This window comes from Amblyomma americanum, chromosome 2, assembly GCF_052857255.1.
Source record: "Amblyomma americanum isolate KBUSLIRL-KWMA chromosome 2, ASM5285725v1, whole genome shotgun sequence".
NCBI classification, from domain to species: domain Eukaryota; kingdom Metazoa; phylum Arthropoda; class Arachnida; order Ixodida; family Ixodidae; genus Amblyomma; species Amblyomma americanum.
This window is the reverse complement of record NC_135498.1, coordinates 176,377,454-176,391,100: the sequence shown is the minus strand read 5'-3', so window position 1 is coordinate 176,391,100 and position 13,647 is coordinate 176,377,454. Positions and strand designations below refer to the sequence as shown.

The following is a 13,647-nucleotide window of genomic DNA, read 5'->3' as shown; positions in this document are numbered from 1 at the left end:
CTAAAGAATGCCCTAGACCTGTGTCTAGTATCAATAGACATTTGTCTATAGACGCTCTGTAGACATAAATCTATAGGGAGTGTTGGTCATAAATCTGTAAATTTTCTATAGACTGTCTATGAACCTGTGCCTATAGACTGTCCATAGACCTATCTACTTTCAGTAGACATTTGTCTATGGACTGCCTATAGACAATAGTCTACTAAAAGCGTATGACCATAAATCTATAGATTGTCTATAGACTGGTATATAGGATTTTGTCTATAGACTGGTATATAGGATTTGTCTTTAGAAACTCTATAGACTTCATAGACTGAAGTCCCTAGACAGTCTATGGACTGCCTAGAGAAATTTTTATAAATGGCACCGCCGCTCTGGAACAGCCAGCGCCACCCTCCTGGCTAGTCGAGCAAAATGCTTATGTTCTCGTCACGTTGCAGGCAATATCAGAGCACAACAAAGTGGCAGCTTCTGTGGGTCGCGCTTGGAGGGAAGCAAAAATTTGAACTAAAGCTTCAAAAACATTACTTGGTTGCTTTGTGGGATGAACTTCTGGCTTAATCACATGTAAGATACGCGCATTCTACCCATGCCCATATTGCAATGCACTTCACTGCGCGCATTAGAATAATAAGCTTTTTTCATTGTATTTATAATTTTTAGGAGTTCTTATGATGTTGAGAGTACAGGAGGTATTTGATTATACTCCTCGCTACAACGAGAAAGACTACAATCAAATATTACAAACCAGCGACAACTTTAAAACGCATGCCGCGTGAAAATTTGTTCCAGCATCTGAAGATCCAAGAAAGAGTGCTTTTTTTCAAACATTATTCCGAAATATCCCAAGAAAGTTTACAAAAGTGCTTTGGCAAGCAGACAGCAAGCGTGCCATCAGTTGCCCGGCTGGAAAAAATTCCGTGCACGTTACACATCTCAGTGGGACAGTTTCATGCGCACTACAAGAATAGAGCGCTATTACAGGCCTCCTAGAATGCGCTTTAAGTAGGAAGCGAAACAGTTTCCTTTTTCAGTTTGGCTTATCCTTCATAACGTTACCGCTAAAGCCGCGACATCAGTATACCCGGCAGCGCTGGGGTTGCTTTTCACGCTGCTAGGGTTCGTATACTTCAATCCTGCGTTCCTTGCACAACGCGCGCGGTAGCGCTTTCAGAACATCCACATTTCGCAGCGATTCGAGGGATTATGTGACCGCGCATTTTCGGCCGTAACAGTCGCTCAAGAATTATACTGCGCGCAAATTTATCATTTCTTCCTGGTATTAGCCCCACCCGATACACTCTCCTTTGAACCGGCATTCAGCGACACAAAGGGGAACATCAATGTAAACTCGACTTCAATACTTGGACGGACATACAGCGGTGTAGGTCGACCATTCTTAGTTAGAAAATTACTGGGATGGGTTGAATAGTGCGAACTGCTTCTTAGCCGGAGCTTTATTTATCTCGACCAGATGCACTCTCTGGATGAGGTGGGTCGACTAAACGTGCAATAAATAAAATTCGAAATTACTGTTGCAGTTGAAAAACTTTATTCGGTATTCTGAAAAGTGCGAACTATCGATGATGCTCTCACATTTTATTTGACAGAAGGTGTAAGCATATAATTATTTCCATCAATATTTTCTTTTCAATGTTGACGTACACATATATATAAATAAAGAACAGCGCACACATAAAATTAAAAAAAAACGAAAATTGTTTTTCAACCCTTACTTTAAAAATTAACAAGCATTCATTGTCGATGCTTGAAACAGCCAACAGCTACAACATACGTCGAATGCTGAAGCAGGACTAGTCTTCCAAAAAAAGGTCACTTTCAGGTACAGCGCATTATATGGCATGCTGCTGTGCCCGAATGCCAGGCGTTGTATGACCAAAGCCTTGACGGTTAAACAGGCCATATCGGCTACAAGCGAAGTTTCTTGCAGTCGTGTTCTGGAGCCGGAAGTACGGATGAATTCCATCAGGGAAACCAACGCGCTGGTGTCCAGGCTGTGTTCAGGGCCTACGTTATCTATGAACAGGGCGCGAAATAGACAGTAATGTAATAATTATAGGAATTAGCCCTTGTAGCCGTAGCCCTCGTATCCGCCGTAGCCCCCTCTGTATCCGTAGCCGCCGTATCCGCCGTAGCCGCCTCCGTATCCATAGCCGAGGCCAGAGTGGGCGAGGAGCGCTCCTCCGGGGCTGACTTTCTTGACATGGTGCACTGTCTTCACCAGGAAGGCAGGCCCAGCCACTGCCTTAGCGAATCCGGGGCCTCCACTCAGAAGGGCCACGCTGCTGCCGATGCCCACGCCGCCGACGCCACCAGCACCGACGCCTCCGTAACCCAGGCCGCCATATCCGAGACCACCGTAGCCGAGACCACCAAATCCGATTCCGCCGTAACCAACGGCCCCGTAGCCGCCACCGTATCCGACCTTTGGAACGGCTGTTACCACGGCCAGTGCAGCGAGGAGGGCGAAGAGAGTAGCTTGCGTATTTTTCGTTTCTTTTTTTTAAATGACAAACATTGCCGATTTTGAGAAAATCATGCAGATCCCCTTATTTCTGCCTGGACAGATCCGTAGTAATTTCACCACCTCTATATTAAGAAATAATGCTATATTCTTAAGTTTTGAATGTGCTGTGCAGCAAACGTCCAACGCGACTAATTAATAATGCGTTTTCTATGCTTTGAATGTTTTTTTTTCAAAAATTATTCAACATCTTGCGAACTTATCTCCACACTTGCGTTGCCTTTAGTTTCTTCTAAACGCTATGAGGCGGCTTTGCATACTTTTTATCTTTTTTTATGAAATCACATGACGATGGCGGACATGTTCAGCGAGCAGGTGGTTGAAGCTTTTAATTTGCACAACGACGTTTAGGTGGAACCTGATGGGAATACATGCCGCTTGACGTGCTGCAGCAAACTAAGGGCTTGAATTGCATTCCAGTACTAAGTAGAAACACCATACAGAAGACAAATCCAGTAAAGTTACATATCTTTCATTCCAGTACATGCCATAATTGTAACCATCAAAACGATGCATAACATTTGCCATCACCTATCTCTTAAATAAAACTATATTAATATTTCTAAAGCAGAGACGACGTCAGAAGTAAGTATATGAGGACGCCAGGACGGTAGAGTGCTAGAGCTGCCGGCGCGAAAAATCACAGCATCTCCATTACGGCGTATGTCGCGTCTTTCTGCTTGCCGCCGCGTAATAGTAACAACTGCGGATTCACCGAGACAGCGCGTTGTCAGCTCTGTAATTATTAACGAACTTCTTATAAATTACATACAGAGAGAAAATATAAAAGCATTAAAAAAGGCTTTGCTGCATATGTTTGGTATTCAGTAAAATATTTCATACGGGCAACGTATAATTTTGGAGGTGGGTATATAGAGAAAAATAATATTTGTATCGGACACCTGAGAAAGAATTACTTATAATAAAGAAAAGAAGTAACAAGAAAGAATGAGAAACGCTGTGAGATTTCTTGCTGGAGTTTTTAAAAGAGGTCGCTTAAGCGCACCTTTTTAATGCTACTGACTCAAACGGTCTTTCATATGCAAACCGAGACGGTAGTTGAAACACCGTGTAACACAGATGGATCCATACCGAATAGTTCATCTTTGACGTTGCAGTACCAGAGACGGCGTCGACTGTGGTAACAGCGCATTCCCGTCAAGAATATATACTCTGCGGAGAGGTTCGCTATCACACTCAAGGTAAAAATGGCGTCAGTGCACTGCGGAAAACGCACTCGGAAAAAAATGAACCTTTCGAGGAAAATCGGTGCCTTGGTCTCGCACGTAATCGACCGCTATCTTTGAAGAGGGCGCCTGCTGTTGCTATAACTCCATAGACAGCACGTCCGACGAGGGAAGAGTGCTTTCCGCGAACATGTGAGAGGCAACCATGTACTAAAAAGGCAAATCCAGCTTCAGAACGCGGCTCCGTACGGAGGTAATAGGACTGGCATTCACGGGAACGGGAAGAAACTTGATTTCTGCAGAGTTCCGGCGCGACAAGGCCTCTGGAGATAGCGATATGCCACGTACTCGATATAACGGCCCAGCCAAACGTCGACACTGCAATCAGAAGGAAAAGGTAAGTGCTTCGACAGGGTGGGTCGGAATAGCTAGGCTCGGTAGAGGTATCTAAAAAGCTTATTTTTTATAATTCTGTGAGCAGAATGGAAACCACTGTAGTTCCCAATGGTGCTATTATCACAAGAAACACTATCTTTGTAGATTGGTGGCCGTAAGGGTTGAAACAAACAGAATTGGTTACTTCAGTTACGTAATAAATGCCGTAAACTGATGCACAGATTAGCAAGCCTGCTTTTCTGGGCGAATAAAAGCCTTCCAAATATTATACATTACTAGAACAACTTGCAATATATTGTGTTTGCTTTGAAGGTTCAATTAACAGCAAAAACTTAAGCTATACGCTAAGTTTCCGACTTAACAATCTGCAACGAATGTAACCAGAAGCACGCGGGGGATGGCAATTTTTTAAGCGAAGAGATTCAAGAAACTTCACAATAAGTGCAAGTGCGAAGCAGAGGAGAAACTGGGGAAGCATCTGAAAGTTTGATGACTACGTGTTTTAAAAGTAATCGAGGAAGACTATACTTTCTTCAGGCTACCAGGGTTTAGAGCTAAAATTTAAATATTATTTTGGAAGAAATATGTATCTTTAAATAAAAGAGAAAATATTTCATTCGGTAAACACATGCATAATGCTTAGAAACACGCCACCGACAGTGGTGACGACCGTGGATGGCAGTATAATGAGATATTAAACACCTCCAAAACAACTACTGCTCACCAATGTCGGATTAGTCTTGGAGCTAACCTGGCAGCTGCTACAGGCCATCATTAATTATTCTCGAAGCCTTTAAGTGCTGCATACGAAGTACCGGTGGAAAAGGAAATTGAAGTAACTTGTCTAGCTGCCAACGAAAAGTGCAGACCAAATTTGTGCCATCCGTAAAATGATAGAGATTTTAGTGTCATCATTATATGCCCTGCTGCATCCACAGCAGGACAAAAGCCTTTCTTATTGGTCTTCAATCATCCAGTCCAGCACCAGCTGCCAGCCGCCCTGTCGAAACACAATTTCTACTCTCATCCGCCCACCTAACTGCGCCGCTTTTCCTACGCTTACTTCCTCTTGACCTCAGCTCATTTATCTCAAGAAACCTTTGCTTGTTTGCTTATCACATCACAGGGCCTGCCCATGCCAACATTCTGTCAGCCTGAATAGAATTAACCAATGAGTGAGGTTGAAGCTTAGGTTGTCTTAGAAGGGTGAGTGTTCGGGTTAATGGGTAGTCAACATGAGAATCCATAGCGCACACAATTGAGGGGACACAACACGAACGCTTAACTTTCACTGAATGAAATTTATTTTGCGCTGACAGCCTGATAAAGATCACGTAAGGTACAGGTATAACCTACAACAATGATTATCTTGTCAAAGTCATGATGTGTCAAAGGAAGAGATAAAAACAATAAAAAACCCTAATCAGTAAACAAGTTTCACACTATCGCCCACTCCTTGAATCTAAGAAAGCTATGTCTTTCCTTGATAATACCACTGAAGTATCACTGATGCAATTTTACAATCCCTCTTTTTCCATTGCTATAGCTTCAATTATTTTCCTTGTTTTCTGATCCCTATTTTTTCCTAATACTGAACCCTCCTCGAAGTTAGGCGTGGACTTGTGATTACGGCAGTGGCGAGCCAAATTACCTGACTCCTGACCTCTTACAATTGTGTGGTGCTCGCTGAGTCGCTTATTTAGGCACCGGCCTGTCTGCCCTATATACAACTTGCCACATGAAAGCGCCAACCTGTATATAACATTGTCGGTGCAAGCTCCAAAGGGGTTCTGATGACGTAAAGAGCAGGCCTTCCTATCCTGCTTGTCTGGACATGTGTTCTTACACATGCGGGATAATTTTTATGGAGCTGACATGCAAATTTTAATACCAATTTTCTCTGCAATCTTTTTGAGGCCATGGGAAATCCTGTGAATATAAGGCATTACTTAAATTTTGCTGAGACCTTCTCCTTTATCTGTCAACCATGTGTTTTTTTCTTTGCGCATGCTTTCTCTTACTGATACTACAAGGTACCTCGGCTAACCCGCTTTCTGAAGGCGATCAACCTGATTTCTGAAACTTGTTGTCATTAGTCTGGTGCACGACTTACTGACGGCATTAGACAGGTATGTTTTTACTATTGCTCTCTTAACCAACTTAGTATGTGCCGAGGTAAACGGTAAAAGAGCCTTATTGCTTCTAGGCTCATACATCCAGCAAACACGACTCGAAGAAACTAATTTTAAATCAATAAACCGGATCATACCCTCTACAGGAAGCTCGTTAGTAATTGACAGTGGCTCAAGACATTTCGCAAAGGTAGATATTGTACTTTCTGCTACCTGAAGAAGGCTTCCATTGCTCTTCCGAAGAAAAACCAAGCAATCATCTACAAATCGAAACGTTTCTATCACCACTTTACGGTCCAGATTACTCTGGATCTTCCTATCTGCGCTCGCAAGAAACAAGTCCCTAAGAGCAGGCGCTATGCACGACCCTATACACACTCCGTTTTTTTGCACATAGACTTCCTTATTCCACTTAACAAAGGTTGACGTGCTCCCTGATGATGAAGTGCATTCGGAGATAGATTTTGAATCCATTGAAGCTCAGCGGACGTGGGTCATTGTTCTTTGAGGAATCCTTTTGATATTTTTATGCAGAATTCCAGGCGTTGCCGTTCAAAAAAAGAGGAGGGACCTTTTGAATGGTATGGATTTCATGAATCACGCCAAATGATTTTGGAAGCAATGGGCCACGCTCAGTCACGATGCCTCTCTACGAACTGCAATACCTGCCCTGTCTTCGGGCATCATAGGTCGCGCAAGAATAAATTTTTTTATAGTTAGGAATGAGCGTGTTATTCTGGGTTACAGTTTGTGGGAAGCACTATCGGCGCAGGTCGTGCATTCATTTCTAGCGCTAGCGGTGTCTAAAGAACTGAATTCCCTCGTAACAGCTCAAGTCAGAAGATAGCAGGAGACTGTTATCCAGATTGGCTAATAGCGGATTAAATTGCTGTGATGACGCAGAAGGAGCATAAGCTTTTCCCTATTTCAGGTGAGTTTATGGAGGAAAAGAAACACGCAGAAAGCGCAGCTGGAAAATGACGTGTAGCTTGTTTTATAACCAGGCTTTCTTTCCCGGGCGCCCACAAAGGCGTCTCTTGGCCCAGTATGTAGACCACGCATTGAGCCCTACAAGCGATTACAGCTCCAGGGAAGGACAGCTGTAGCAAAAAAAAAACTGTGAAAATAACAGAACCAGAGTAAAAAAAAAGAGGACCGCGCGTCCGACGAGAAGATAAGGAAAGCGCTCCACAACCGGGCTAATGGAGGAAGGTGCGGCTACACAAAACAAAAAAGGACCTTCGGGGTTCGGCCAGTAAGCAAGGCCGCCCTTCCAGGCTTTCGCTTTTCTTTAACCATAAGGAAGTTAGTACCTTTTCGTAAACAGACTCCGTTACGGTTCGGTTCTCACATTCTAACGCGATTTGAAGGTTATCACGCTGGTTCCGTCTGCAACGGAACAAGAATTTTTTTCCGCGCCTGTCGGTCGCTTAGCCCGAAACAGACTTGGAGGTCACGCAATAAATGCAGCGTTGTTGCGAATATAAGCCGTGTTAGATGAGTATAATCTGAGTAGATCAAGCCTGAAGGGATCATCTTCAAACGGCGTTAGGCTGTACGTTGTCACCAGCCGCGCCAGACGTACGGAACATCTAGAACAAAGGTCACGAAAACAATAGATTTATGGCGGTGATGAGACCGGAGATTATCTTGCCTGTTGTGGAAAAAGTAACAACTAACAATAAAAAGACGAAATCGCCCTATTAGTGCTTGGATTAATAAATGCCCCAATTTCGCACTCATTACAAATCGCTCAGATGTTGCTGCCAGCACTGTTACTCCTTTGATGATTCTAGCATTTGAATGCACTGCGTTGAGTTGAGTTGAGGTGCTGAATGCTACAGGTAGAATTAGTCTTGCTTATTCTGCCGGCAATTCCTCCTCCGTAGCGGCACTTCAATGTTAATAATGTTCTAAAACCTGTCGGATCTACCCCGCCATGCGCACAGTCACTTATAATAGCACATATTCCACTCCCGCAGTCACCATCTATGCACACATTCACTCCACACAGTCCACACTACAGTCCACTCCAGAAGTCACTATCTATGCACATATTCATTCACAGTAGAACATAGTCCATTGCAGTGCCACAATCCACACACATATTCACTCAGTTTAACATAGTCCGCTGCAGAAGACACCATCTACGCACACATTCAATCACAGCAGACCATAGTCCGTTCCTGATGTCGCCATTCAGAAACATGGTTAGTGTCCTGCAGAATTCTTAAAAGAAGGCATGCAGCCTCCCCTCCGTTTCCTTTGCCTTCGGACAATAGGGCCTAAAGAACTAAGACTATTAAGTGCCAAGTAGGCCTTCGACTCACATCTCTTGCAGAGCCGCGTTTGAATGCACTCTCCTTTGGACGCCGCCTGCATTTACTGCACGCAGTGAACATAGGAGCCTATGCGAACTACAGAACAATTGGAAACATCCCTTTTCATAACATTAATGAGCTCTCAGCTGCGAACTGCAAAACAAGAGGAAACATCCCCTTACATAATATTAGTGAGCTCTCAGCTAACTCAAGTCTGCACCGTATGGAGTGCTGGCCGTCGCCAGCTTACGCGTCCACAAACTCCAGACAGGAGCTGGGGAGTTCGAGCTAAGGGCGTATCTTGCAGGAAGGAGAAGAAGCCAAAAGGCGGACCTAAAAGTTTAACAAAATTAGGAGACTAGGCACAGAGGGGGGAGGGCGGCAAGCAGTGTTGGGGCAACGATGTGGAGGACGACACAGCAGTCAGGACAGAGGAGGCCGGATCAAACAGTAATGGAGTTCAGCATGAGGAAACGACACATCAAAAGTCACGGAAGCACATACAGAGCGTGTCTCGCCACACGCAAAGTGTGCTGCCGACCATTATTAAACCGATGCGGTGAGGTCCCAAAGTCACGGAGTGTCGTCGTGAAAGCAATTTGAACTAATAGCAGCGTCATGGATAAAGCGCAAAAAGCATCAACTGGTTTAAGGGTTTGTTCATCACTGAAGCAAACGAGGAAGAAGCGGTACAATCGAGAAAAGAAGCCAACGAAATAATGGAGCGCTGTGTCCTTGTAAATTTCTTCCTTCCTTGGTACCGTTTCGAGCGGTTTGTTTCATAAAGCACAAGAACTTCGTGTGAAAGTTGGTGCTCTTCATGCGCGACAGAAGAGAGTACGTGCAAGGGCACATAGACGTCCACAATCCCAAAGTGGCGATGGGAACGTCATCTCTCACTAAGAATTCGCAAAGTTAGTAACAACGTTACCTAAAAGCTCATGAAAAAGCACGAAACGCAAACAACGCTAATATTCCCCATTACCGCTGGTTGTAATCGTTTTTTGGTTGTTTTCGTTGTGTTTTTGAATGTTGGTGTTCATAAGCAGCCAAATATATTACTTAAGCAAGATGGTGAGTTGGGCGCGTAGTATATTATTCAACAAGTCGAGCGCGTACTATTTTATTCACAACGACGGCAACAAAGAGAAAGAAAACGAGGATTCAAGCAAATTTTCATAACCGAATTATTTTAGGTCCCAATAAAATGTTTCCATCATCATTATTTTAATGAAAAACACGCAGTTTTAAAGCATGCTAAGAAACAACCAGCAAAGAACAAACCAATAACCGCAAAACAAAAACCGATAAAAATTAAGACCTAATTGGTTCATAAACAAGAATATCCAGCAAGAATTAATTTAGGGATCTGATATAGCGAAGTAGTCAACTTCTTTTTTATGCAAAGTAATAAAGGGTGCACTGACACAGTCGGAGCATTTCTTTGCTATGCTGAACGCCTCGATTATATCGCGTGTGCGCTTATCCCCGTGTCTGAACAAAGTGGTCGTCTCATGCAAAATGGACTGACAGAATCCGCATTAGCGCTGATTTGCAGGATGGTGTTTAAGTCTCGGATCTATCACGCACGGACCCCTGAAGTTCTAAAGGAGTATAGGTGCCTAGTTTTGATCGCATGTTTTCTTCTTTGCTGTGATGCGTAAGACATTGCTATACATTGATCACCACGTGGTATTCGCCTACGAATGCTGAATAAATTAAATTCGAATTTTTTTCTCGCGCTGTTCCGGTTTCAAACGCTCTGTGATTTCAAAGTTGTCTTTATATGTCATGTGAAGCTTGAGAAACTTATGGTGATGATGAATTTTTAAGGCGTACCATCTGTCGCCGAAGTGTGCCATGGCACAGGGTTTTTGTTCTACTCAAGTTATAGGGTCAAGGACCCATTTCTCAAGCATTTCGCCCTGAATATGCCGAGCACCAGGCCAGGGGAAGCTTGTACTCATTGTATCACCAGTGGATACCCGGCGGCACTGGGGATCGAACCCCGCACCTCCCGCATGCGAGGCGGATGCTCAATCGACTGGCCCACCGCTGCGGTGAAGCATGAGAAAGTGCAATATAATGGCTGCTTCTTCATTCATTTATATTCCAGCTATTGAGGAAGGCTGACTTTAGCGTTGAAATGACTAAAATGACGAGGCATGAGTTGCATTGCAGTGTTTTGATGCCTGGCGTGACCCATACGCAAATTATACATGACAACCACTGCTCAGCTGTTGAAACCGAAACCAAAACAACATCGGAGTTAAATTCCATTGAAGATTATTTATTGGTAGTAGGTGAATACCACGTTTTAATCCATACATACTAAGCGCTCAGACTTCATTACAAGAAGAAAACACGCGCCCAAAAGTTATGGGTCCTTAATCCTTTACAGTCTCGCCGATAAAAAGTCTTGTTTATCCACTGTAACACTTCCTGCAGTTCTTAGGCACGTGATACACAAGTTCAGTTTTGCAAGGCACGAACTAGAACTGGAGCTTGACGTTGTATTTTTTGCGGCTTTTTCCGGCTTGCGTTTTGGTCCTGCTACTCACGAGTTTAAAAGAACAAGAAAGCATTATCGGAACATATAATACTCTCCCCATAACGTACCTTCTCGCCATGTTACTAAATAGGTTTTCATGAATGCTTCAATGAGCAAACGAGAAAACTGGCGACCGCTGGTTACCCAGATCAGCTCATAGAACAGCTGATTATTCCGATCAGCTCATACGGTTTCCTTGTGAAAAGCTGATTAAGTGGATGAACGGGTTGTCCGCTAAACATCCACGTGAAAACGGCGTTAGGAACATGGCAGCGCTTGTAGACTATTGAGCAGCATAATTGACAAGCAAGGCGTAAAAAACTGCAAAAGATCTAAGTCAAGCTCTACTTCGGGCTCACAGCTTGCAAAAGTGGAGTTTTTTATCGCGTACAGCTGAAATTTGGCAAGCGTTACGTTGTCCCAGAGTTGTTCAATGGCCTCCTGGTCATGAAGCTTCAGCGTAAAGCAATAGCAGAGCTTTGTGGGCTTTAAGGAGTGGCCGTACCACGGCGCTAGTATTCGCATGGGGGTTTGCGGCGAAGGCACCCGCCACTGGCAGCTGTGATGAACCAGATTCTTAAAATGGCCCTGGGTCCACACTGGGCATGAGGAGATTGATGCAGCGACTCCAAAATGATTTTTGAGTGATTTAATTAAAGCATCTGGCTCGATGCCGCTTACGGGACAGAAGCTGGGCTCGTCGTCGCCGGGGCTGAGTCAGCGTGGTGTGGCACGGGCTCGATGAATGGCTGGTTGTCTGCAGCGGCCGGGCTGGGAGTTCCTCGTGGCTGTGCTGCCCTCGTTCTCGGCTGGTCGTTGGATGAGCTGCCAGGCGTGGAGGCGCGTTGGCGAAGGTCGAACGTTAGCGACGGCTAGACCCCGGGCTCAGGTCAATGCGCAGCCCCAGTCTTCTGCCTCGCTCCGTCTCCGCCCTCTCGTCCACTCTCCCCGATCGCTCTCCTCCTTCCTCCCGTCGGCTTCCGCTTTTAAAGCCTTTGCTTCTTTCTTCAGCCGTGGCCGCGCCTTTGTCCACTCCCCCGTGGCTCTCGAGGGGTGCATAATGACGGGGACACTCACGCGTCGTTCGACATGGCCGTCGACGGTTACCATATATGGTCATGTTTCTCCGCCACAACCAAATATGGTCATGTCTCTCCGCTGCGACCCGACGCCAGGACGGCGCGGCCAACCGTCTCCAGGAAAAGTCACTGACCGGCTCGCCGTGGCACCGGTGCATGTGCACGAATCGTCACACAGCGTTGTTACGTGCTGGCACCGCAACGAATTGGTATTGTATTTTTAGAGCAAAGCGCTTAAGCTCCGATTCGTGCGTTTTGTGGCGTCTCTCGCCGTTACCGTAGGCCTGACAGGGCGCGAACATAAAAATTCAAGCACCTGCGTTCCGCACCGGCGCAGAGAGTGCCGCCGCTCACTCAGAGATCGCGCCCGAATCGTACGCATCGTAGCGCGCCGAAAGCCGGCACGGCTTCAAAGGAATAACGCCCACGCCTTGCCAATGGCTACGCTAGCCACGGCGGGAAGGCGCAACAGCGTTTCTACTGTCGACGCTATGTTTTCGTGCGCACCTGCTTTGGCGCGAACAGGACTACCATTGGGAGTCCACTGTGTATCAATATTTGTAGACATACGCTGCAGGCTCACTGTCACAACAAGAGCAAAAGAAGACTAACAATTGCGGCGCGTCTTGCATAGAAACGGTATTAGCGCTGTCGGTCAGCATGTGCCGTAGTTCTAGCTTGGAGGAAGCGTGCGCAAACCAAAATACCGAACAGCTACGCTCAAATTTTGCCTTAGAAGGTACTGTAATCGTCGGTGAATTTTTTCAGTTCACTATGTGTCGTGCATGTGAAATTCAGCTTTGGATCACGAAGACGAATGCCGCAGATGTTCTTTGCGCCGCGCCGCAGGTTCGGCTTCTGAAGAACACTGGAAAATACCTTTTCCTGTGTTGCGCCTTTTTGTTGGTTTTAAGAAGAAACTGCGTAGTTTTCCGCCACGCTCTGTAGCTGCGAGCTACGCGGAGTGCTATAATGGCCAGATTAGGTTTTAACTTCTATCGCTTCTCGTCTTGTGCTTCTTGCTTTGTTCGTTGGTTGTATATTTTTCATACTTCATAAGCCCGCGTTTTTAAGTAGAATAATTTAGATGAAAAGAAGAGTACTTCGGTCCATGCAAGTCAGCGCTGCTCTCAAGATATTTTTTAATTAAACAATAATCTTCATCTTTTTCCTCGTTACGTGTCAAGCATAACTGCACCTTGTATTCGCAACGCCGACTAGGTAATTAGTGACGATATTTTGCGCTTTATCACTCGTTTTTCCTTTACGTCGCACCATGCTCGATCTACTCTCAACTATTTTCTTTAGCACCAAAATTTCAACCGTCATACATAAAAAGATTGATGTCATTGTTATATAACTTGCTTAATTTGAAGCCTGGAAGCTACCGGTCCCAATTTTGGGAGAATGTTTCGTATCAACCTCTGGCCGTTCCA

General features: G+C 45.0%; 2 protein-coding genes across 2 annotated transcripts in view; one reads left to right on the top strand and one right to left on the bottom strand.

Moving 5' to 3' along the window:
* Positions 1-1,536: 1,536 nt before the first annotated feature.
* On the bottom strand, positions 1,537-3,698 carry LOC144120256 (uncharacterized). The gene is made up of 2 exons (XM_077652655.1): positions 3,638-3,698; positions 1,537-2,517 (listed from the first exon to the last, which is right to left on the bottom strand). Exons 1-2 carry the CDS (start codon positions 3,696-3,698, stop codon positions 2,084-2,086), a joined length of 495 nt encoding a protein of 164 aa, XP_077508781.1. The 3' UTR covers positions 1,537-2,083.
* Positions 3,699-4,000: 302 nt separating this feature from the next.
* The window catches only part of LOC144119304 (uncharacterized), a 43,792-nt gene continuing 34,145 nt past the window's right edge, over positions 4,001-13,647 (top strand). Inside the window, exon 1 of the mRNA XM_077651967.1 lies at positions 4,001-4,129. Coding sequence (XP_077508093.1) covers positions 4,070-4,129 — 60 coding nt within the window. The 5' untranslated portion in view covers positions 4,001-4,069. The remainder of the gene's footprint in view (positions 4,130-13,647) is intronic.